Source organism: Anser anser, assembly GCF_964211835.1.
Source record: "Anser anser genome assembly, chromosome: 1".
Classification (NCBI taxonomy): Eukaryota; Metazoa; Chordata; class Aves; order Anseriformes; family Anatidae; genus Anser; species Anser anser.
Genome location: NC_139720.1, coordinates 94,226,068 through 94,250,272, shown reverse-complemented (window position 1 = coordinate 94,250,272; position 24,205 = coordinate 94,226,068). Strand labels below are relative to the sequence as shown.

At 38.5% G+C, this 24,205-nt stretch overlaps 1 protein-coding gene across 12 annotated transcripts in view; it reads right to left on the bottom strand.

Annotated features, from left to right (window-relative positions):
• Nucleotides 1-24,205, bottom strand: part of SENP7 (SUMO specific peptidase 7) — a 49,880-nt gene that overhangs the window by 20,643 nt on the left and 5,032 nt on the right. For 4 of the 12 annotated variants that reach the window (XM_083807204.1, XM_083807201.1, XM_083807205.1 and 1 more), the window contains exons 3-10: nucleotides 17,978-18,085; nucleotides 15,685-15,779; nucleotides 8,858-9,055; nucleotides 7,009-7,206; nucleotides 2,776-2,891; nucleotides 1,828-1,997; nucleotides 863-1,220; nucleotides 133-317 (exon numbers count right to left, since the gene is read on the bottom strand). In XM_083807204.1, coding sequence (XP_083663330.1) covers nucleotides 133-317; nucleotides 863-1,220; nucleotides 1,828-1,997; nucleotides 2,776-2,891; nucleotides 7,009-7,206; nucleotides 8,858-9,055; nucleotides 15,685-15,779; nucleotides 17,978-18,085 — 1,428 coding nt within the window. The remainder of the gene's footprint in view (nucleotides 1-132; nucleotides 318-862; nucleotides 1,221-1,827; nucleotides 1,998-2,775; nucleotides 2,892-7,008; nucleotides 7,207-8,857; nucleotides 9,056-15,684; nucleotides 15,780-17,977; nucleotides 18,086-24,205) is intronic. The other 8 variants (XM_083807207.1, XM_083807208.1, XM_083807209.1 and 5 more) reach the window with 5 other exon arrangements.

Genomic DNA, 24,205 nt, shown 5'->3' with positions numbered 1-24,205 from the left:
TACTTCTTGGCTGGGGCTAATCATATCTGCTCTAAGCATTTCACACTTGTCCTAATGTGCAAGCAGAAATAAACACTGTAAAAATAAATTAAAGGGATGGCATAACAATATGTAGGCCAAAAACTGGACTACCTGCTCTGTGCAACTTTCCACGTTGTCTTCCAATGGCTTTTCTGAGAAAAGGACGTCAGACTCTTGGTCTGTTTCTTTAATATCAGTACTATTACCCTGCAGCAGTTCTGTACATTTTGGTTCAGAAACTCCATCTTCATCATTTTGTTCAGAAGATCCATCTTCATCATCACTGGAAAGGACAACTAAAGAGGAAAAAAAATAGATACATATACTACAAGATGCAGACATGAGAATACTTCTCTCATTGTAGATTTCAGATTAACAAAAACCTCTCTCTCTTACAGATGTAATACCAAAAAACGCTATCCCAGCCAGCCATGGCCTGTGTGCATCAAACTGTATCTAAGAAGAAGTACTGTCTTCTATCCTTATTATCACTTCATACCCAAGATTTTCAAAATTATTAAGACTATTAAAAGAGATAAGCCACAACATACCTGCTTCAACAAAGAGAGAATATTTTTCTCAATTTAAACATCATTAAAAGGCACAATCTTTATTTTCCATACCCACAAAGCCAGCTGCAAGATAAGGACTGGAATTTGAAAATCATGCTCTCTTCCCTCTTTATCAAGCACAATACCATCTGTACTCCATTAGATTGTAATGGACGCAGTCTGTTCTCCATCTTTTGTTCCATATATTTCAACTAGTCAGTCATGCGTGAGCTCTCCCAGTACCTAAGCATATCAATAGTAATAGTCAGCAACACAGATACAGTACATACTTGGGTCAACCACAACAACTGGCCAATCACCCCTGGAGATTCTGTTCCGCAGCTTGCTCAGGTACTGTGACGTGTCCGCCCTTAATTTCCTGATGGCACTAATTCGTGTTGAAATCACGTCCTCACTAGTGGCAGGAAGCTGTTTTTCTGACATATTTCTGGGAGGAGACTCTGAGCCAGGTTCCACTGCGCAGCTGTGAACAGACTTTAAATGGTTGTGGGTGAAAGTGTCTAATTTATAGTCTCTCTCCAATGTCCGGACAACACAATCCTGCACCAGGTTAGATCTGTGATCTTGTTCATCCTCACAGGGAGTTCTGCAGCCAGGAGATGGAGTTGAACTCAATCTTTGCTCTTTCTAGAAAATACGTATCAGACAAAAGATATGTATTTATTCCTTGACCTTTCTATGATGGTTCAGATCAGTGATCACTGAGACTTTGCTTTGAGCTACATAAAGTAATTATAGCTGATTCAATAAGCCTTTTTTTCCCCAAATCTAAATAACTGATAAAAATAAAACTTTCGGGAAGGGTATGACAGATGGAGGAAGAGGAATTCACGATCCACAAGGTTTCAGTAATGCCAGGTATACTTCACAAATTTTGTATAGAAGTTCCCCAATCAGTTTTATACCATCTGTGAAGAAAGCTTTACTTTAGCTAAATAACTTATTTCTAAAATTGTTTTACTCCATGCTCCCATCTGAAGGAAACATTGCCATTCCTCTCTCTCAACCTTTCTGCTACAACAAGCATATTCTGATACTGCGGACAGATGTACATACTCGCTCTTCTTGATGCACCACTGAACTCAATAGGTGTTACAATTCTGCTAGATACCCTATTTATCAACACAATTCTTGAATTTTGGATGTTGCTACTGCTACTACAGAAGCGTGCGCAAACGCACAGTGTGGGCACACATGCATACAAACATATAAATTAAAATTAAATGCAACTTACAGGCTGTAGAATTAATTTTTCTGGAATGTGTGCATTACAATCATCAGAAATGTGGCCACTAAATCTTCTTTTCCTTTTCTCAGAATCCAAACAGCTTGATACCTTCCAACTAAGAGAAGTACTGTTCGTGTTTCTTCTCCTCTTATCCAGTTCATCACAGTTCTTGTTTTCTGTGTTAAAAAAGAAGTGATTTAACGGGTTACACTTTGTATTTCTTTGTATATACCTTTGTATTTCTTGATATCTGTTATATTTTATATAAAACGCATGGTAGCAGACACCTTCCACGAGAGAGAGTTCTTTTCTAACTGCATGTAGTTGTCAGAATATATTCCCTAAAATAATACCGGAAACATTATTATCACAAGAATAGATAAGCGTATAACCAAAGTCACTACTCCCAAGTATGAATTAGTGCTCTGTATTCCACAGTCTTTCTTTTAGTTTGTCCTGGATGCGACATTCTCCACTTCCTGTTTGCATCTGCAAATATTACTTATCTGTATTGAAAAGACTGTATGTTCCCCCTATAGAATCAGCAGACAGCTCATTATTTGCAACAAGAAAAAACAAATAGTCACGTAGCAGAAATTTCAGCAGGGTTCACAAACCATTTCAGTATTCCTAATATATTCAATTCTTGAGATTAAAGATATTTATTTTTATAAAATCAGGATTATAATGATGTTTCCTTTTGTTCACAGATCTGACTCATCACAACTTCATTCTTATTTAAAATCATAGCTACCTGATATATTTTACCATACCTGCAAAAGCTTGGTTTTGAGCAAACATATATACTGCAACATATATTAATAATGCAATAACGCAACACCTATTATTTTATTTCTGTGCTCTCCTTGTAACACTAGACTTCAGAAAAAAAAATACATTCTCAGCAATCTCGAACCATCGTATTTGAACGCTAGATTATTGTTCATTACAAACCTTTCTTCTGTAGCTCTCGTCTTCTACAGGTAAAGACGTTACTTCTTTCTGGTTTCTTAGAAGCTTTGGTCAATTCAGACAGATCATCATCTGTCATTCTTGAGCAATACTCCGACCTGTAAAGAACATTAACCAAGAGTTATCTTTAATTTTGGAAGAATACTTAATAAACCTCAACAGAAACAAGAGTTGATTAGACACATTTCTGCCTCTCAAAAACAGGTGGAGCTCAGCAAATGAAACACAAACTATTTCAGTCTCCGTCATGAAAATATGCAGATACTCTGACATCACTAATGAAATAGATGTTTATAAAAGACATGAGGAATGAAAATCTGACATGCTTGATCCCAGACACTGAAATATTATTTTGCTGTAAAGCATGACTACCATGAGAACACAGAACAAAAAAAAAAAAAAAAAAAAGAGAACAGTCAGCTAATTGTATCCTTGCCTTTGAATGCAGTAGGAATGAGGCAAAGTAGTATATTTGTTGTTTAGATTTAGAACTGCTAATAGAATCCACAGGGTAAGTTCCTGCAATGAGAAAAGACTTGAAAACGAAGTTCCTGCTCAGAAGAGCCTGAAACAGTAACTCTGAAGGGAGCTGGATAGAGAGGGATCTGAATGAGTAAAAAACGGAAAAGAAATAGACAGGGTTTAGAGTATGGAAAACTAGGAAACCTACACATGGATCTCTGAGCTTGTACTTTCATTCTAAAAATAAGGACATGCAAGAAAGTAATCAGTTGGGGGTATCATTTAGTTTTGATTTTTGTTTTTAATATATTGGAGAATATATACAGGATGCACTGATAGCCTGAACAGTATGACATCCTTACATTTGAGTCTGATGTTGCAAATGTTAACTTCACATTCTCTGCAGGCTAGTTAGAGCTGACAAAAGTCTTACGTAACTGTACTTTGGCTTCCAGTGTATGCATTATGAACATGTAACTAAATATGGTATCGTGATATTTTCTCACTGGAACTTAATTACGTCCAATATACAAGACTTCTCTTTTGAAAATTTACCAGGAAACTAACCTTCTTGACCTTTGCTTCATTTGCTGTGAGAGTTGGAAGATAAGAAAAAAACAGAAGACTTAAAAGATAAAGCAATTTAATGCTCCTCTGGAAAATCTGTTCCTTTCCTCCTTTTGTCACTTCACTTAGTACAAAATGATTTTGTGTTAAACTTTTCATAATGTGCTTAACTTAGAATTTTGCAGTCCAATTTGCAAAGAGCTAACTGCTGATCATATGGGTCCAAACAGCTGAGCTTGGACCTGTAAAGAATGCCATGAACCAAGGGAAAGAACATTCTTTGCCATCTTTAACTGGACAATCAAAATTGTTAAGACACTTTCTGAACAGCTGCCCCATCTTCAGTGCCGTATCTGTAAGTTGGAGTTTGACTGCTCTTCGGGAATGCTGTGAAGATAAATAAAGGTTTCCAGAGTGCTCTAATATTAGTGATGAACACTAAATAAACACCATGAAGAAACTACTAATTCTCTTGCCACTCACCAAGAATCACAGATGTGCCCATATCCACAAGAAGTGTGTATGTAGATAAGCTGTATCATTCATTCTATATATTGAACAAGACAGTCTTCCAAAGAGCAGGCAGCTCTAGTTAAGAAATAGCTAGCCTCACTGCAGAAAACTTGATTTTGGAACCCACAACTCTCTCTGTTTAAATGCTTGTATTCAGAACATGTAATCTGACTGCTTTGAATGAAAATACTTCAGTGTTTTTTAGATTTTCTTTGAGACATTTTTGAGACATTTCAACAAAAAATAGAGCACATTTCAATAGGAATGGTTCAGCTAGTGGACTTCCCTGAACATATTTACTGTATATATACAAACTGTGCAGGTTTTATTTTTATTTGCAATCTTCACAGATCATTCCATTTAAAATGCACCTCTTAACAGGTATACGCATAACCTAAGAAGCTGTGAAAGTATGTTCTCAAGTGTTCTCAAGAGCCACAAGAAGCAAGGATAAATTTAGACAGCCCTAAGTTTCTTCACATTTAAGACCCACCTTAAATTCATTATACCGATAGATCAGTGGTGACTTAAACAAATGCATTTCATACTGGGTTGCAGTGAAAAAGCAATACAAAATCCCCTCTGTAACATCAAAAGCAAGAAAGGAAACGGGGAACTCACAGCAAGCTCTAGCTGATAGAGAACAGTTAACTTACTACCCCCCTGTTTTGATCACACACAATTCTTTTACTTCATTTGTGATTTCCATAGCGTACCAAAGGAACAATGTTCAGTAAAACAGAACCTCCATTCTAGTTACTCTGATGGTACCAGAGAATCTCAACGTGGCCAAGTACATACATACGCGTATCCATTATAAGGGGGGAGCTTCAACTGCTCAGAAGAGACTCCAAAAGCAGAATCCATGCCAAGTGCATCCTATGCACAGACAGGAACTACAGAGAGGCGACCAGGATCAAACCGTGTCTTTGTTGGAACAAACCCTAAATTTTCCATTTCCCACAGGATGTGTATTAGAACTTGCACTAATACCCTGGTCACTGGGAGGGTGAAGTGCAAAATCCTCCTCGTGTTCATTCCTGCTAATAACGAGCTTTTTACTTCATGCATTAGAAAAATGCATTTCAGGAATGGAAAGCTAATCCTTCAAGCAACGAACACCACCAAATCTAAAGCAAGTTGAGGAAACCAGCTACTAAAAAAAAATGATTCAGATCCTTTTTACCTAAAAAGAGAAAGTTAACTACAGAAAAATACAGACATTACTTAACCTAAATTAATATAGATCTAGTTCCATACTTTTATTTAAAAAGTCTGAACTTCCTCTACTGGTATGTCGGTAATGGATTTCTGTCACTGGTTTTCCTCTTCACAGGGTTACATGAAGCAGAGTGGTTATCAGCTGTTTCAATACTGAAGAGTCCAAGCCATTCTTGTGCTTAATATACAACAGCCACCCTACAACTATGAGCTTGAAAAAACATGCAAGATGCTTCCTCAGATGTAGAGGATTACATTGAAAAGTTCGTGTTTTCCTCTCTATGAATGCACTACCTCCCATTGTCCAAAACAATATGAAGAAGAAAAAAATTAGAAGAAAAAATATAGATCTTAAAGATTTTGTAGTAAAACAAAACAAAGAAAGTCCAATCCAAACTCCCCACCCTTCCTTTAGTCAGGCCAGCTATGAAAAGATATTTCATAGCATCAAATGTAATACTTCTAAAGTGACACTTCATAGACAATCTAACTGTTCTAAATCTCTCATTTAAATTGTAGCTTTGTCAGATTAATTTAAGCAGTAACAGAAATCCCAACAGAAAAAGAGAACACAAGTCTTACCAGCTGAGGTTCTCTAACATGTTCATGTATCAGAATGAGGAGTATGACTTATTTTTCTTAAGTTTTTTAAGATTTCTTTAATCTAGGAACTGTTGATTTTTCCTGCCCCCACCAATTCTTCTTCTCTTCCTTCCTCATTCTATTTTCTGCCCACGGATATCTAGCTATTTGTTCCTGTGGATACTTTGCTGTTAAGCAAAGAGAAGGCCATAAAAGGCAAGAGGAAACAGCTTACTATGAATTCAACTCCCATCCTGGACTGAAACAAACATTATACAATTCTAATATCTAATTTCTGCTAGTTTTGTGTGTCAAGCATTACTATGATGTTCAATCATCGTAAACACAGGAAGAAAAGAGGAAAAGCAGATGTTAAGCAATGAGTGTGACACACACAAAGCCTTTACACAGTGGTCATCTGTTGATGAGACTTACACCTTTGATGGATTAATGAGAAAAGAAATGAACAAATCACAGAGAGGAGCTTAGCAAAATCCTGTACGGAAGTTACTTGAAACTATGTTAGAAGACATTAATAACAACAGGAAAGCAAGGCTCATTCTGGACACAAAACTAACTGAACTATGTTTGAATTACATGGCCATCTTCAAAAATCAAAACCAGCGATCCACTGGAAATGCAGATTCCTCCTCTGAGAGAAGAGTAGCCTATTGATATAATGCACAGCTTGAATCAGAATAAATGCAAAGTTAAAATGGCTCATCAGAGCAGGGTGTTAGTTTGCACTCGGGAAACTCAACTTCTGCTTCAAGGCAGGAGTATCACAAAAATTGTTCCTGAGCAAATCTTTTCCATTGTGAAGTTATGTCATTTCAGGAAGACCAGTGAAATCAGCACTGAGTAACATACCTTTCAGACAGAAAAGAACTTTCACGAGGAGAACTTAATATTTGACATGTCTGCACGTTGGTAACAGATGATGAAGCTAGTTGACCTGATTGTAATTTGTCAGCATCAGATAAATCAGCATCAATTATTACGTGGCTGTCTATGTATTTTCTTCCAATTCTCGTCCTCAGGACATTCGTCAAGATAACTTGAGGTTGCCTGCCATATATATAACAGTAAATCATAAATACTGCACCAAAATCCAGAGAAAGAAGCTTCACGTTAAATTCATGCATTTTAGGGGATTGATAATTCCCAACATCATCAAATTTCATTACTTTTTTCTCAATCCTCTAGAAACATAAAACAAAATCCCACTAAGGAATTTATAACCCAAGGTAAGCAGATAAAGCCAAAAAATAAAGGTAAGAATCTGTAAAGGAAAAGGATAGGGAAATAATTTCACCTTAACAAAGCATTATTCACACTATGTTGCCTCTAATACATAATCTAAGTACTGTTTAATAACTCTAAAGCAACTCTAAAACACTTCAACCAATATCTGTATATATTTCTCTGAATTATGGAGCAAACAATCTTGATTTTCCTGTGAACAAGAAGCCTCCAGTAAAACAGAACTCCCTCAAGCTGTTAGTCAACAGATAAAAAGTAGCACATACACAAAAAGTTAGCATTAGATTTTGTTCCCCCTCCTCAACTTTCAAGGGAGATTCTACAATATAGAAATAGCAAGGCTCAGAAAAACATCTGCAACTGTAAGAGTTGCAAAATAAGCTAGCCAAATAAGCAAAAATAAGCTAGCCAAAAATATGAAGATGTTCACTGGACCACAGATGTGTAAGAGCAGCACAACTTATTTTGCAAAATGCAACTGCAGCCAGCTTGTTGTACAGCTTTTGATGTACTCCCCTCCTCTTTCTCAAACCAGGATTTAAATTCTACCACTTCCACTCTGAGTTATTCTGGATCATGATGTATTGTCATGTTCTTTTTTACATCTATTACAAACAATGTTGTCTTTTGGGTATCTCCTGCATAATTCTCCTGTTGCCTGTATTCATCCACAAAGCACACTCCAGCACAGACTGCGTGATGTCTGGGGAGCACTCAGATCTCCTCCTGCGTTGAGATGCAAATCTGTTTTTAATCAGGAGGCTACATTAGGGACAGGCTTTTGCAAATACTCACGGGTGACATGCACTGATTTATCGTTATAAATACAATTTAGAGGAAGTCTGATACAGAAGAATACCATAGTCTGGATGCAACCTCCAATAAAGGAAGTCCCGAAACTGTTTATCGTCAGAAGCTCAGAGAGAAACATCAGTGAAAAAAGCATTCATTCTAGACGTACATTTCTCTAGGTATCAGCAACTGACCACTGCTTAAGGAAAAAAAGACACTGGACTTGATATGCCTCTCTTCTGCCCCTTTGTGCTTGTTCTCATATTTTCACATGTAATCTGTTGAACAGTGAAAACATACTTGACGCCTTGCCTGAGAAAGAGGGAAGTTAAATGCAGATGTGCTCTTCTTTTCCCAAGAATTTAAAATACATATATCTTTTCTGAGAGTCTAATGGCTGAATCACCATTAATTGCTCTTGTCAGTACAGGACCACCTATAAGCCATCTGATCAGAAATGCCATTACAGTGCACCTGGTACCATCTCTCTCGATAATTATCAACAGGAACCAGGTACAACAGAATTCAACCCAGTCAGATGACAGAAGAATGAGAACAAATTTCATGAACAAGACAGCTGTGATACGATATAGAATAGTTACTCATGAAAAATAACTGCAAGGAAAATTATTTTGTTTAGTGACACAAGGCAAAGAGAACATACCTTTTAGATAGAAAAAGACTTTGGATAGTAGGGTTTAAAATTTGCCATATCTTTAGGCTGGCAACAGATGATGAGGGTGGTTGATTTGAGTGCAGCTTGCCAGCATCAGAAAAAATAGCATCAGTTTTAGGTTGCGCCTGTGTGTATTTTCTTCCTATTTTCGTCCTCAGGACATTCGTCAAGATAACTTTGGGTTGCCTGCCATGCATATAATAATAAATTAATAATAGGGTGCTGAGAGCTTGTTAAGTCACATGAATTCAACACAGCTTTTCCATGAGTTTCCTGTCCCTGCATCATAATTTATATCTTCATTAGAATTTACTTTACTTTCCTGACAACTTACAAAGCAATTCTCTTTGGAGAAGAGGAATCGTAACATAATCTGTTGATCAACCCATCCTTCCAGCGTTTCTTCTTCTGGTTATCAATGACTAAACACATGCATTCTGTGATTCTGAAGTGGTAAACTTTCAGTACAGGGACATGGAAATTTCAGTGCCTATTTTTTATTGCAAAATGTCAGAAGTAGCATCACCATGGCCTAACAAACTATTCTGAAAGTGTATTGGGTATTTTCAGGGAATGAAAACATGCAGTCACATTGTGGCATCTTATTTTAGAACCATAGAGACTGGCTTCCTGATCAACATTTAGAATACAACTCTTGCTAGAAAATATTAAAAAAGATTATAGTCTCACAGTTGTGAAGCTCCAACTGATTACATCTCTTCAATTTCACTAAAGAAATAACAGTCAACTATGAATTACTAAGTTAATGAAGACTCACTATTAAGATTATTTAAACAAGTAGCTATACTTCTGAGTCTGCTAGGTAGATACTGAAGTCTTGACCTAAAGAATTAATTCTGCATCAAAGCCAGTAACTTGAACGGCTTTCTTTAAACTGATAAGCATTATGTACCATAGTTGATTTGTCAGGATTTATCCTAGATTACCAATTTCATTTTCAAATGGGTGAGAGTTGGACTTGTTTTCCCAGGACAGTTGTAAGAGCACACCGAAGCTCAGGCTACTATGATAGTTTTTTAAAAGATTACCAAGGTAAGAACTCCTTTCTTGCTTGTGTGTCTAACCTAAGTCACTCACCCTTTAGTGTAGGAATCCTTCTTCCACAGCTACAGAAAGACCTTTTTACTGTTCACGTAGCTTTTACATGTTACTGCAACATAGCTGAAGCAAATAGCTGCTATTCTTCAGAGGGTTGACAACTGCAGACCTGGTGACATGCTGCATTCAGCTCAAGAGCTCAGTTATTTGGTAGGGGGTACTAAACATATGCTTGCGTGAAAAACCTTGGAGAACAAGTATGCTTGAGCCTTTAAGAAAATTTCAAACTGCTGTGCTAGTGATAGGTGAACAGGGAAGATATTTCAAAATCCTTCTACAGTGTTCTTGCATAAGTTGCTGTATGTTGAGATTTCTTTTACGTGCTAACTTATTGTGTTAACACAACTTCTTACTGAACTTAAAAGACAGTAAGGTTTCACTGCACAACTGGGAGAACCTGCATATACACTATGAATGCTTTTCAATTTTAATCAAATCTCTGCATCACTGAATGCCATAGTTTATGTGCACAACGATCTGCTTTCTCCAAGAGCTCTGCCATGCATTTCCTAGACTAGTGGTCTCCAGACTTTTTCGATCATGCACCCCTATCAGTAAAAATACTTTAATCACGCAAACAATGTTTATTTAATTATAAATTATACAAACACACTACTAATACATAAGTTAATAAACAAATACGGAAAAAAGGATTAATAATGATAAAAACATTTTATTTCTTATTTATTAATGGTACAAAAATTACTTGTTTCCTGCACACCGATGGGTTGTCTTGCAGATCTCCTGGGCGCATGCACCCCGCTCTGGAGTCCACTGTCCTGCATGATGGACAGTAAACTTAAAGGGTTCCAATTCAAAACTAAGTAACTTAAGCTGAAGTGTACACACTTTCCTTCATTCTCTGGGCTTTTCTTACAAGTTTCCAAAGGAAAACTAAATAGAAGAGTACTGGTTTTGGTTGGGATAGAGTTGATTTTCTTCAGAGTAGCTCTTGAAGTACTTTGTTTTGGATTTCTTTTGAAAACTGGTGTTGATAACACACCAATATTTTAGTTGCTGTTAATCTTGTCAAAAAAAATAAAAAGCTGATGGATTAAAAAAAAAACCACTAAGTTAAAGCACTTTGTTCAGGTTCTTGGTATCAAAGGAGGAAAGTGTTTTGTAAGGGATGAGTCCTAATTACTGCAGGAAAAACAATCCAGGGTTTCTGAAGTAAGAGACAGACTCTTTGATGGCAATGAGAAGTCACACGTACAAAGTCTCTAGACTCATCAAAAGACTGACCTAAGCCACAGGAGTTCTCCAGAATGCTTTAGGCAGAGTCACCAAAAGGCAGGGAGGCATTTGCTGTTTTATCTACATTTGCATATACCCCGTGACTACTTTTAAGAACCCTTTGCAGAGTCTGAGCATCTGCTTCAAATATTGTAGACCAACAAAAAAGGTTTGTTCTATACTTTAAGGATCCAGAGAACTGAGTTTTATTAAACACATACTGAGCCTGCAAAGTAGTCTTGATTTAGCACAGGAAGCAAGAGACTTATCTTCTATGGGAAGTCTACTCCAAGTCACAAGTTCTAGTTTTATTTCTGGGCTTCTCAGATGCTCCGAGTTGATACGTTATCCCTGGTTTACTATGCTGGAAGTGTTTATAGTGACTAGACCTACACATAATTTGATTGTCCAACTGTAAGGTGTTCCAGAAATAATGGATGTGAGGAAGCACACCCACGTAAGAAATCTGGTAAAACTAAGAGTTGAGCCACACAAGAACCTATTAATCTGTTAATAAGATTTACAGCTTCTAAAGTAGTTAATTACAGGGATAGAAGTCATCAAGTAACTCATGCAGATTCATCTTCCGAAACTAGAGATTTATCTTTGGGTTTTAATCTCCCCCTTAAAGATAAGGACTTAAACTACTTTAGAGGTCCAGTTACTACACAGCTGCAGCAAAAAGACATCTCATCTTTTGGGGGGTCTCAGAAGAGATGAAACACCGGAAGGCTAAGCCAGATACCTCCCTTCTTCCTCCAAGACAACTTGAAACTAAAAATCAAACCTCGAAGTATCTAAACAGTGTCCTTCCTTCAAATACAACAGTTATAGAAGATGGCCTTTGCAAAAGGGTTAAAAGGGTTTTAAAAATCATTACAGTAGAGCACCATGAGACAATATAAATAAGTTATTGTATGAAACCTTCCATCCTCCTGACTAGAGTAATGCTAACCGACTATTTGGCAGAACTAATTATTTTTCGGGTTTCATTGTTTCACCTTGTATAAATAACAGTTTTTCTTTTCTTAACAAATCTTTTCCTTCTATTTGTCTAAGATGCCATAATTACATTTTACTAAATTAAGCCTGAGTTCACAAGATAATTAGTCCAGCGGGAACATACATGGTCACAGAGTCTTCGGTTTAATTGTATGATCAGGACCTATAAAGATAACTGAAAAGATTCCAACCCTTAAGGACTTCAACAATATCATAATGACAAAAGAAAACCTACAGCAGGAGGTAAAGCAGTCAGAAGAATTTCCAGTGCAACTGGACTTCATTACCTATAACTTGTTCTGCTATCTTGGAAGCTTAAATCTGACATCCTTTGCTCATATTTCTATCAGGTTAGATCCTGACAGGCTCCAGGTCCCTTAGCAATTTGGTTTAGTGATTGTTATTAAGAACTGAATTAGCAATGTTTGCCACTCCCTTGATTTAAATGGGCCTTACATATTTTAGTAAAAATATCTTCTCAAAAACGATCTTACAATTTGAAGTATACACTCATCTAGGCAACTAGCTTTGCACTGGAAACCTGCCTGGTAAGGAAAAAAGCCTCCAACAAATAACAAGGAAGAAAAGGGTACATATTTGGCTATCTGTAAAGGTGACAGCATCAAACTAAGGCATTACTTCCTACATGGAATCAGTTTCTGACTGAAGACATTCACATGAACTATCTGTTATGACCTATCTTCAGAGCTGTACAGTGCTTGCAGCTCTCAATGGCTTCCCTTTTTAAAAGGGAACCTGGCACCTGGTGGTATTTCTTGAAAAATCATGTAACAAAGAGTAAACGTAAAAGAAATGCAAGAAAAACACCTACATTTATGCCAAAATGCATCTCTGCTATGAGGACTTATGAGGACTGGGACACAGATACCTAAATTACCTGTTAAATTGTCCACAGAATGAAGTGAGCAAGTCATGCAAAAGAAATTCCAAAAAAAAAAAAAAAAAAAGCTGATGCAAAGCAGGAAAAAAGCAAGCAAAGTATGCACCAAAACCAAGTCCTGCTGACAGAAAGCAACCTGCACAACACTAAGACTGGAGGCATCTTGGTGAAGGAAAACCAAAACAGTATTTTTGTTTCTACGGCAAACACCCACCTTATTTATGCCCTCTTCTCCACTTCCACACACTATTAAAGGTAATGAAAACATACTTAAAATTGTAGGGATGGAAAAGAAAAAAATATGCAATGTGAAAAACGCTGTTAGCTGCTCCTCTCGAGTCTTAAATCACTTCACGGGCAGAAGTATTATGCTAACTTACAAAGTGCAGGACCGAAATAATTCATATCAATTGGCAGAAAATGGCTGACCTCTACTGCACACGAGAATCAGAGCTCCTAGATGCAGCTCCTTTCTCAATGACTGTATTTGGGTACAAATCAGTGTCACAACCCTTGGCTCCCGTTTGTTCAAATTTATATTACGGTGTGATCAAAACCAGACCTAGAAGCTACTGACTTCTCTTGGAGTAAATTAATAATGGCTTACACAACCATCTTCAATGCCTGTATTCTTCTACCAGTAAACCCAAATTTTGTAAAAATAATTATTTTAATAGTGATATCCCATGTGCCATGCCAGGGTCCCCTCTCAGGTCCTGTAATAGCTGAATACTTGTCCTGGGCTCACAGAATAATGTCGCTGATAGACTTGCTATATATTCATCTACGTTTTTGCAGTATGTACACAGCCCAGGTGGTTCTTGGCCCTTCAAAGCCTAAATGAATAAAACGATGCACAATCGATATTGGGAAACTCTCATTGTCACATTCATTGATGACACCACGTGGAATAGAAGACCTCTTTATGTTGTCCTCATCTTCCTACTCCAAGACCTTGCCCTTTCCTCAATTCATTACAAGTCAATGTTTTAATGGCAAACATCCCAGCTAGCCTCACCACTTTGCTGGACCAGAAGTTATTACCACCTGGATGTGTGCATCAGGGCAAGGGGAAGCACTGTGTAATGACTGTCTCAGGGTAGTACTCGATTCAGTTGTGATGTATTGCAATTAATGTTTAAAATTCTGAGCTGAAAGAATCACATCTGAAGTATTTCTCCCACCCTCCCCCTGAAAAAAAATTAACAGACCACGACTAGAAGCTTGAATTTCAAAACAACTATTTTGTTGTTGTTGGATTTTGTTTGGTTTTTATTTCCCTCTTAGAGAACACAGGAGTAATACAGCTGAGGTAAGTGGATGTCCCTAAGCTCTGTTTCCAGTCAGTGACAGTTACCCTTAGAACAATGTCATCCCCTTCCTCAACAATAAAAAAGCTTCATAAGTGGGATAAAAAACATCAATTGACCAATAAATATCATGCCTAGCTTTCTGCAAAAACACTAATTGGACTATATGTATTTAACAAACTGTCCTAATCTGTTTTGACACAATCACGAGAACATGTAAGAGATCACCATGGTATGAGAGGGACTAGGGAACTAACATGCCTTGACACCCTGTCCAGAGATCACAAACAACTCACCTCAGAGTCACTATCCACAAGGCCCTGAGGAGGTATCCAAATGTAAGCAGTCGTGTTTTATGACCACTTTCAACCATCATGGTCCTTCCTCTCAGCAGGAGGGATAGAAGCAATAAACTACTACATTTTGTAATCCAGAACTTTAATTAAACCATGAGCAAATGTGGGTTTGTGCTAACACATCCATTTAGTCACTTCTGACTAAAAAAAGTGGCAGTAACAATGCTTAGGCAACACTTTAGATGAAATATGTCCCCCTAAGTATTTGGTATTAGCTACCATTAATTAAGATTATACTTTAAAAAAAAGAGAGGAGCTAAGAGTTTGTCTTTAAGACTTATTTCCTGGTTTCAGAGTAAATACGAGCGTGACAAAACACCTACTGTCACTACGCATTCTCATGATCTTTGTTTCTAACAGCCTCTCCTGACAATAAATCATTTATGACCAAGTTATATTCCAGTCAGAAAACAGGGCAGAGAATGGGGCAAAAATCATGCAATTATTTCCATGATTTATGGAACAATAGTTGCTTCATTAAGATAAATAAAATTAACTCTTTCATGAGCTCACTATGCTTCCTAGCTACTGGCAGTGAATCTGTTTCTCAATTTTCATTTCCATTTGTCTACAATGACTGTAAAGCTTCAGAGTTTTCTTGGACACCTTTCAAGATTGTAAGCAGGTCAACAAGCCGTAATTCCTCTAGTTAGTGTTCCATTCTCATTCTGATGTTGCAGCCTTGTGCTGAAGCAAAAAAAACGTATTGTTGCTTCATAATTCAGTGTCATTAAGTCACTGAAACATTATATTCTCTGAAGATGGGCTACCACCCTGAAAACCATCTCCACATGACCCAATTAACTAGAGACCAACAACGCCTGTATTCAAGGAAGATTATGAATTTCAGAAAATGCAAACAGAATAACTAATTCTGAAATGGCTTCTTACCCAATGGATTCTTCATCATTAGAGCTGCATCTGTCACAGTCCCTTTGTCTTTTTCCTTTTGCATAAGTCCCTCTGTTGCTGGCACTTAATCTCCACTGAAATAAAACAAATAAAGTTGGAAAGTTCTAACAGACCCAAGTGTCATAACGGACATTACACCTGAAAAATGAACAATGCCAGACATTGAAACAAATCAACTGATCAGATAGAGCAGAGATGCAAAGAACACATACAGCAATTTTGTAACATATGAATTTATTTACTATAAAGAATTTGTGTATTGCCCGATCTTGCTGGGAACTTGCTCTTTTTTCCTCCAGAATTAATACAGGACAATTCAATTACTTCCCTATTTAAAGGAGCACTATCCCAAAAAGAAATATTAAGCTTGTTCCACATAGTCGCAGTTAAGTGAGATAATCTCTGCTTTAACTCTGTGAATTTAACCAAGTGATATTCCACTCACAGATGCATAATTCTGATTAGGAAGTAGCTGAAGGTTTGGTATTTGCATAGTGTGGCAAACGCAAGACCTGCCCCTCCCCAGGTCATCTTGCCTTACCAGAATGTATTTATAAGTCCAAATTAAATCAATGAAGCCCCAAAACACACTCATTTCTGCAGTTCCAGAAAACTCTCTACTCTATCCTCATATTTTTCATATAAAAAGATAAACCAAACTGAGGTTTGAAAATGATGCTAGTCAGGCTTAAAGCAGACTAAGTTATCTTCATTTCTGTTTGAGTGTGGTGTGAAAGGATGCCTGAAAGAATCATGCCCACACATATTTTGCATGCCTTAGAGAATTCTCAAAGATGAGTACCAAATCGTACTTCTTCCTTAGCAAACTGACTGTAATGGAAAAAAAACTCCGTTTTACAACAGCTGGAAGCAAGAAGGTGCTTTCCCCTCCTTCTGCCTCCAAACATCATGTAGCTCACTAATCAGTGCTCTGAGGTGAGCATGTGAGAAACCTATATGCTCAAAATCAATGAAAGCTACACAACATTTTTTCTAATGATGTTGAGCCAAATGTTAATGCTAAATACAGCCTGGATAGATGTTTGGTCCTGTGTATAGAAAAATGATTTAATTACGATATCTCATGAGTTCTCTGTCTTTAAAGAGAATATAAAAAGACTCATTTACAGCATATGAAGACCTCTACTGCATGGAAAAATCTGAAATATGTAGACAGGTAAGAAAAACAAGAAATGGAAGATAAGACAGTATACAGGAAATAAGAAATGATTTTTCAATTCAGCCAATCCAATCACTGTTTTTGTAGAAGCAGAGAGAAAGACAGGAAGAATTCTATACTGGTGCTATCTGGCTCTGCCTAAGACGCTGCTGCTTGTAACTCCAGGGTACGACTTACTGCTTCAAAGCCCTACTACAACTGCATGCCCTGCTTACTTTACCAGTACAGAACATAATGGGACCTGCCATGAGAACTGGCTCACATTACCAGCACTCCTGTAAGTTACTAGAATTCCCAACTTCCTTCACCAGGTTTTTACAACTTCTCTGTAGAGGAACTGGTTTGTCTAGCCACATGGTTCTGAAAGCAATAGAACTGGCAACGAACTCTCAATGTCCTGAGTTGAAGGAGTCAAGAGCAGCAAAACACATTTCCTAAGTATGGCATTTATAAAAAACTTAGTGAATTTCAAACAGATTTTGTACTTGTTTGCTTCTATGCCTGACCAAGATAATCAAGACAATCATTTATGGTAATGCCATGTACAGTCTTAATATAGAAATTAGTTCTTTCTGCATTAAGACCTAAAATTCTACGAGAAGTCATACTGTATTTCAACTATTCTCTTACAGTTTCAGCTCTTAGATACAAATAACAACCAACTGAAAACTGAATGTAAAAGCGACTTCCATAGCATAATAAAAACAGTTTGGATAAGTAACCCAAATCTGAAAACATGCACATATATTCACCTTTGTACTCATGGTGTAAGAGGTTGCTTCAGGACTTGATATTGGCTTTAACAAAATGGAAACCTTCTGTCAACCACATCTGAGGACCAACTCTGCTTTTTTATGATTTAGGCTGGTAACACAGCACAGACTTCAATTTCTGTAGCTGTATGCTTACAGACACATTCCAGACCTACACACTTGACTTTCCTAGTTAATCTGGGTCAAGTACTGGTCACACAGGTAGAAGGAAGCACTCAGTACTAAAAAAAAAAAAAAAAAAAAATCCAGCCTCCGAACTAGAACAAAATGCCCATGCAACTTTCCTGCATACTTTATGCTCTGAAGAACTTCTCTTTACCTCTTTTAAAGGGTAGTCCCAATGGTGGGAGCCTGGGAGCCTTGTCAAAGGGTACTGAACTTGGACATCCTCTGACTTGGTGTTTGGTTTCTTCTTTGGTATACGAAACTGAAAATAGAGGATGTTACACACATGATAAAACTCAATTATCTGCTGGTGCTATGAGCTGACGTATTGCCAGGTACAAAGTTCTTGTAAGCGTGAGACAAAATAAAGTTGCAAGTAAACCACTGACCTTTGACTTGGACAATGCATTCTCATTGATGCTTGATCATAAATCATGTCATAGCACATGAGGAGCTAGTTTTAACAGATGAAATGTCTTAAAAAAACACAGGAAAACTCCTCGTATTTCATTAACTTTACAACAACCTCAACTACATGCCCAAGAAGTGAAAACCAATCTACTGGTACTCAGTTTTCTTGCTGCCCTCTAATTTACTTACACTATAGATTAATGATCACATATCAGTTTAAATAACAATAAAGAGAAAACAGGATAGCTGAACCATATGAGCTTTGCTCACTCTCAAAAAAAAAAAAGAGCATTTATATCTTGTAATAGTATTGTTAGTAATAGAAGGAGAAATAATACAATATTGCTTAATATGTTACATTTGCAATGTACTGTTCCGAGGCTGCGCTTGGAAGATACAAAATATATGTGTAAGGGTAGCATGAGAGAATGCACCGATTCATGATGAGGAGTAAGGAGGATTAAAAGAATGCTCAATTTGCAAGACATCTAGATAACTGGGGCTTCTTGGACCCCGGGAACTGGATCAAACCAACCTTGCGGTTTGGACTGAGACCAAGGGCTCAGAGAGCATGCGTGAGAAAGAAAGGTTAAAAAGTTCAACTCTGATGAAGACATCTTACTTCATCCCGACGACCACCCAGACGACCACCAGAGAGTAGTAGGCAAGCGCAGAAGGACTGATAAGATAATTAGCATACGAAGCGAGGCTAGGCAGAGCTAGGAAATGAATATGCATAGATGAGTTGTGAAACCTAATGCATATGTAATAGCCTAGGAGATAAAAGAGAACTAAGAGAACAAATCAGACCAAGTTAGATTTGGGCAGGCATGCCCCTAACTTCCGGCGCCTAATAAAGCACCTTTATATAATCACTTTGTGGATTATGTGTTTTCATGAACGCTAACATTTTGGCGACCCAGATGGGACCTCGTGGGCACTGCTGATGCGGCTCGCAAACTGATCACGCTCCAGCCGGCACCGAGGAGTTTCTCGGGGAGCCATCGGCCGCGACCAACCCCCGCTGCTCACAACATACCTCTGAAAGGGTAAGAAAAAGGTGCTTTCTGGTAATCGGTACCGATCTGGTCTGGGAGCCTGCCGGTCAGATGCGGCGAAAGCCACGCACGGTTGGGCTAGGGAATTCCCGTGGTAAGCCTAGGCGCCGTCCGTCAGACAGTCGCGAAAGCGCTGCAGGTTCGGCATCAGTGGTCTGGTTTTGCTGCAGGCTCAGCATCTGGTTCGGTTCGGTAAAAGCTATAGCTGATAATGGAAAAACTCAAAAGTATTCTGGGCGGTAATGCTTCGGTACCGCAATCCTCCCCTTTGGGCTGTTTACTAGCACACTGGAAGGAGGGGTGTTTCGGGCAGGAGTTACGAAAGGGTAAACTGGTTGATTACTGTAATGTTTGGTGGCCACAGTATGAACTAGAAGATCAAGAAAGTTGGCCAGAAAACGGAACCTTACAGTACAATACTATCTTACAATTAACGTTATTTTGTGAGCGAGAAGAGCAAAGGCCTCTCTGTGTGATTGCGTGATTGTGTTGTGAGCGAGACGCAGCATCGCTGCGAAGCGAGTGCGGAGTTCCGATCCGCGGTTCCGTATTCTCCGCGAGGGGAGCGGCCGGAGACGAACAAAGCGCATGACAGACCGAAAAGAAGTGCTGTTTTATCCAAATGTTGATTGGTGGTGCCCAATATACGGGCCCGCCGGTGCATCTTGTAATCCTATTTCGTTCTTAAATGTTTTGAGTGTGACAAGGAGGAAGGTGGAAGCATTATCTAAGTAACAGTTTAAAAGTTTCGGTATATTCGCGGTGGTGTTTGGTCAGTTTCCCAAGTATCGGGGGAGGGGGGCTGACTGATTATCAAAGCGGTAGAATGGAGAGTCACTTCTTTGGTGGTTCGGGCTTGAGCCCTGGGAATTTGGTAAGAAGGGGGAGAGCGAATTTATTTAGGCCTCAATACCTTTTAAACCCCCATCTTGATGGATACACAGGAGCGATTCCTTGTTTTGTGTAGGCTTACTAACAAAGTGCATGAGAAAAATTAGCATTCGGCTTGAAATTCGGTCTTGTTGAAATGTAAATTTTGTGGAAAAGGTGGTATTGTAAGTCTAGAAGACGGAAGGCTGAGTGCTTCAGCTGTTTTTCCGAAGTCCTGTGGATTTATGATTGGAACGGGGCTCATTAATAATCTGAAATAGTGAAGTTTGTATGTGGAGTCTAATCCCAGAGAATTGGGACATTTGAGAAGACTAGGAAAACATAGTAAAACCTGCAATAAAAAGGTTTGCGTGGAAATTGAAACAAGGGACAGTAATTAATATAAATAAATAAAAGGGGATGGGAAATCAAGGAAATGGGTAATATCCAAAACAAAGACGTCCAAAAGAAAGCCTCCTTGGGTGTATATTGGCACATTGGAGGGATATTGTCGGAACGGGGAGTGGGGGGGGCGCGGAAAGCAAGAGGATTTCCACTAAGTATTGCAATCAATTGTGGCCACTGTATAAACTAAATGGCCACTTTATGGGTCAATCGACTATAACAGTGTCTTGCAATTAATGTTGTTTTTGAGGAGAGAAGGAAAATAGGATGAAATGTTGTATACTGATATGTTGTTTCAGCATCTTGGAGGGAAAAGGTATGGAATTAAGTTGGCCCCTGACCGAGCCTTTGGTGTTGGCATTAGAAAAGTACAGGCTGGAGGAAGATAAAGGAAGTGTTAAAAGGGTTGTTGAAGGTGTTAAAGGTTGTGTGGCATGTAGTATTTAACAGAGCTGTTTGAAGTTGAATGAGCAGGGGAAGAGGATGTAGGAATGTTAATAGTTCCGCCTCAACCCGAGGCTGAGATCTCAAAATCAGGGGTGTGAGCCCTCTGGGGCAGAGGGACCATGATGGGTCCGAGAGAGTTGTCATGGAAACAGAAAAGCAGCTAACTCTTAAAACAACCTGAGTTCATGTGTGAGCTCAGATTGCCAATGGGACCGCTCAGGGAACTTTCAACCATTGCATTCCCCTGACAGACACCCCCCCCCCCCCCCCACTGAGACCCTTACCACCCCGGAAATTATGTAAATACCAAAATCTGGTTAAATTGGGAATTGAGAATCTGTTCCAACAAGGTCCAAAAGAAACCTCTATGGAATTTTTGAATTTTTGGACCAACTTTGAAACGCAATGGAAAAAAAAAAAAAAAGACAGAAAATTTGGACAGAAAATTTGGGGCATCTACCCTAGCAGGTCCACTAGTTGAAATAAAGCTAGGAAACGAAGAGAGAGGCTTGAATTTTTTTGTTGTTGTTGGTTACAGGAGCTTCTTTCTCTGTGTTAATTAGTCTGTAAATGTAATAGGAGCAACATATTCAGTGTTAAATAGTTTAAAAGGACGATTAGGAACTAAGACAGCTACAATAATTGGAGCCACAGGGAAGGAGGAGGAACAGCCATTCTTACAACCCCTTGATTTGCGTTTTGGGGGTTAGGAACTAAACCATGATTTTTTGTATGTACCAGAATGCCCGATTCCACTCTTGGGACAGGATCTATTAGCTAAATTAGATGCAACAATAACCTTTGAGGATGGAGAATTAATAATGAAGGTACCTGAGTCCAAAGTAGGACAAATCCTAATGATCAAAGATAAACCCTTTGTTAATATTCCAAGAGAAGTAGAAAATGCAGTTATACCAACAGTACAGGAAACAGATGTACCAGGGAAGTCAAAACTGGCACAACTGGTAAAGGTGGAATTAAAGGAAAGAGCCAAACCTGTTTGAATCAAACAATATCCACTTAAGATAGAAGCTAGGCAGGGGACAGTGAAAATTATTGACAAATTTCTCAAATATCAGATTTTGGAAGAATGTAAATCGGAATACAATACTCCAATTTTTCCAGTAAAGAAGCGGAATGGCGAATATAGATTGGTACGAGATCTTAGAGCAATAAATGAAATAACAAAGGACATTCACCCGGTAGTGGCTAATCCTTACACATTGTTAACATCTGTGAGAGAGATATATAAATGGTTTACTGTGATAGATTTAAAGGATGCCTTCTCTTGCATACCTCTTGATAAAGATAGAAAATTATTTGCGTTCGAATGGGAAAACATATTGAAGTTTTTGTACCACATACGGTAACAACTGTTTTAAAACAAAAGGGGGGCCACTGGTTATCACCCAGTCGAATGATGAAATATCAGGCAATACTAACTGAACAAGATGACGTAACCTTGAAAACAACTAACCTGTTAAATTCAGCAGTATTTCTAGGAACTGTTCCAGAAGAAGGACCGTTGGAACACAATTGTGTGGAAATAATTGAACATACCCATGCCAGCCGCGAGGATTTGAAGGATGTACCCCTTGAAAGGTATGACTGGGAACTTTTTACTGATGGTAGTAGTTTTGTGGAGAATGGAACACGATATGCAGGGTATGCAGTAACAACCCTGAAGACAGTAATCGAAGCAAAACCTTTACCACCTGAAACATCAGCACAGTGAGTGGAACTGATAGCCCTACCTCGAGCACTGGAACTGAGTAAAGGAAAGATGGTAAATATTTGGACAGATTCAAAGTATGCTTTTGGAGTAGTCCATGTTCACGGAGCATTATGGAAAGAAAGAGGGCTGTTGTCCTCACAAGGAGCCCATATAAGCTATCAAGAGGAGGTGTTAAATTTGATAAATGCGGTACAAAAACCAAAACAAGTGGCTATTATGCACTGTAAAGCTCATCAAGGAGGAACCTCAAAAATATCAGAAGGGAATCGGCTGGCAGATCGAGCAGCTCGACAAATTGCTCAGGAGGTGTGGAATGTAATGGCTTTGGTACTACTCAAGGTAGGCACCACTTGTTTTAATCTTCCCAAGGAACCAAGATATTCGCCAGAGGATGAGAAATTAGCAAATCTCCTAAAGGCCCGAAAGAACTCTGATGGACGGTATGTAACTGCTATGGGCCAGGTAGTAATACCCCCCTTGGTGATGCGAGAAATACTTCAGACAAGACATAACGAGTGTCACTGGGGTGCAGAGGCAATGGTAACATTTTTAAAACGTAGCATTGTCTCTACACATATGTTAACAATGGCAAAATCAGTAATGTCAGTGTGAGATTTGTCTGAAAATAATCCAGTAGCAAGAAAACATGCTGAGATGGGAAGAGTTAGAGTAGGAATAGAACCAGGAGATTACTAGCAAGTTGATTTTGTAGAGTTACCTAGGACTGGGAGATATAGGTATTTGTTAGTAGGGGTTGACACCTTTTCCAGATGGCCAGAAGCCCTTCCCTGTCGCACCAATCAAGCTAAAGAGACAGCAAAATGGTTATATAATGGAAAACCATTCCGAGGTCTGGGGTTTCCGTTAGGAATATCCTTGGATAGGGGACCCCACTTTGTTGCATCTGTGGTTAAAGACGTAAGCCAGCTATTAGGAATTTCTTGGAATTTACATACTGCATGGAGACTCCAATCTAGTGGACAGGTAGAAAGGATGAACCAAACTCTAAAGGGACAAATCGGTAAAATCTGCCAGGAAGCCAAAATACAATGGCCACAAGCTTTGCCTATAGCTTTACTGAGAATAAGGATAAAGCCAAGGAGTGGAATGTCAGTAAGCCCATATGAGATTACGTATGGAAAGCCTTATGAATCCCCAGAACCAAATCCCAATATGCATATAACAGGGAGCCAGGATGTTTATAATTATATATTGTCTCTTGGTAAAACTTTAGCTCAACTTCAAAGTGTTCTGGTGTGGAACCGACCGTTGGCACTGGAAAATCCTGTCCACGACATTCAGCCAGGTGACCGAGTGTACATTAAAAACTAGAATGAAGAACCCCTGAGAGAACGGTGGGCCGGACCTTATCAATTATTATTGACTACTTTTACAGCTGTAAAGGTAGAAGGGGTGGATGCTTGGATTCATTATACTCGGGTGAAAAAGGTTCCCG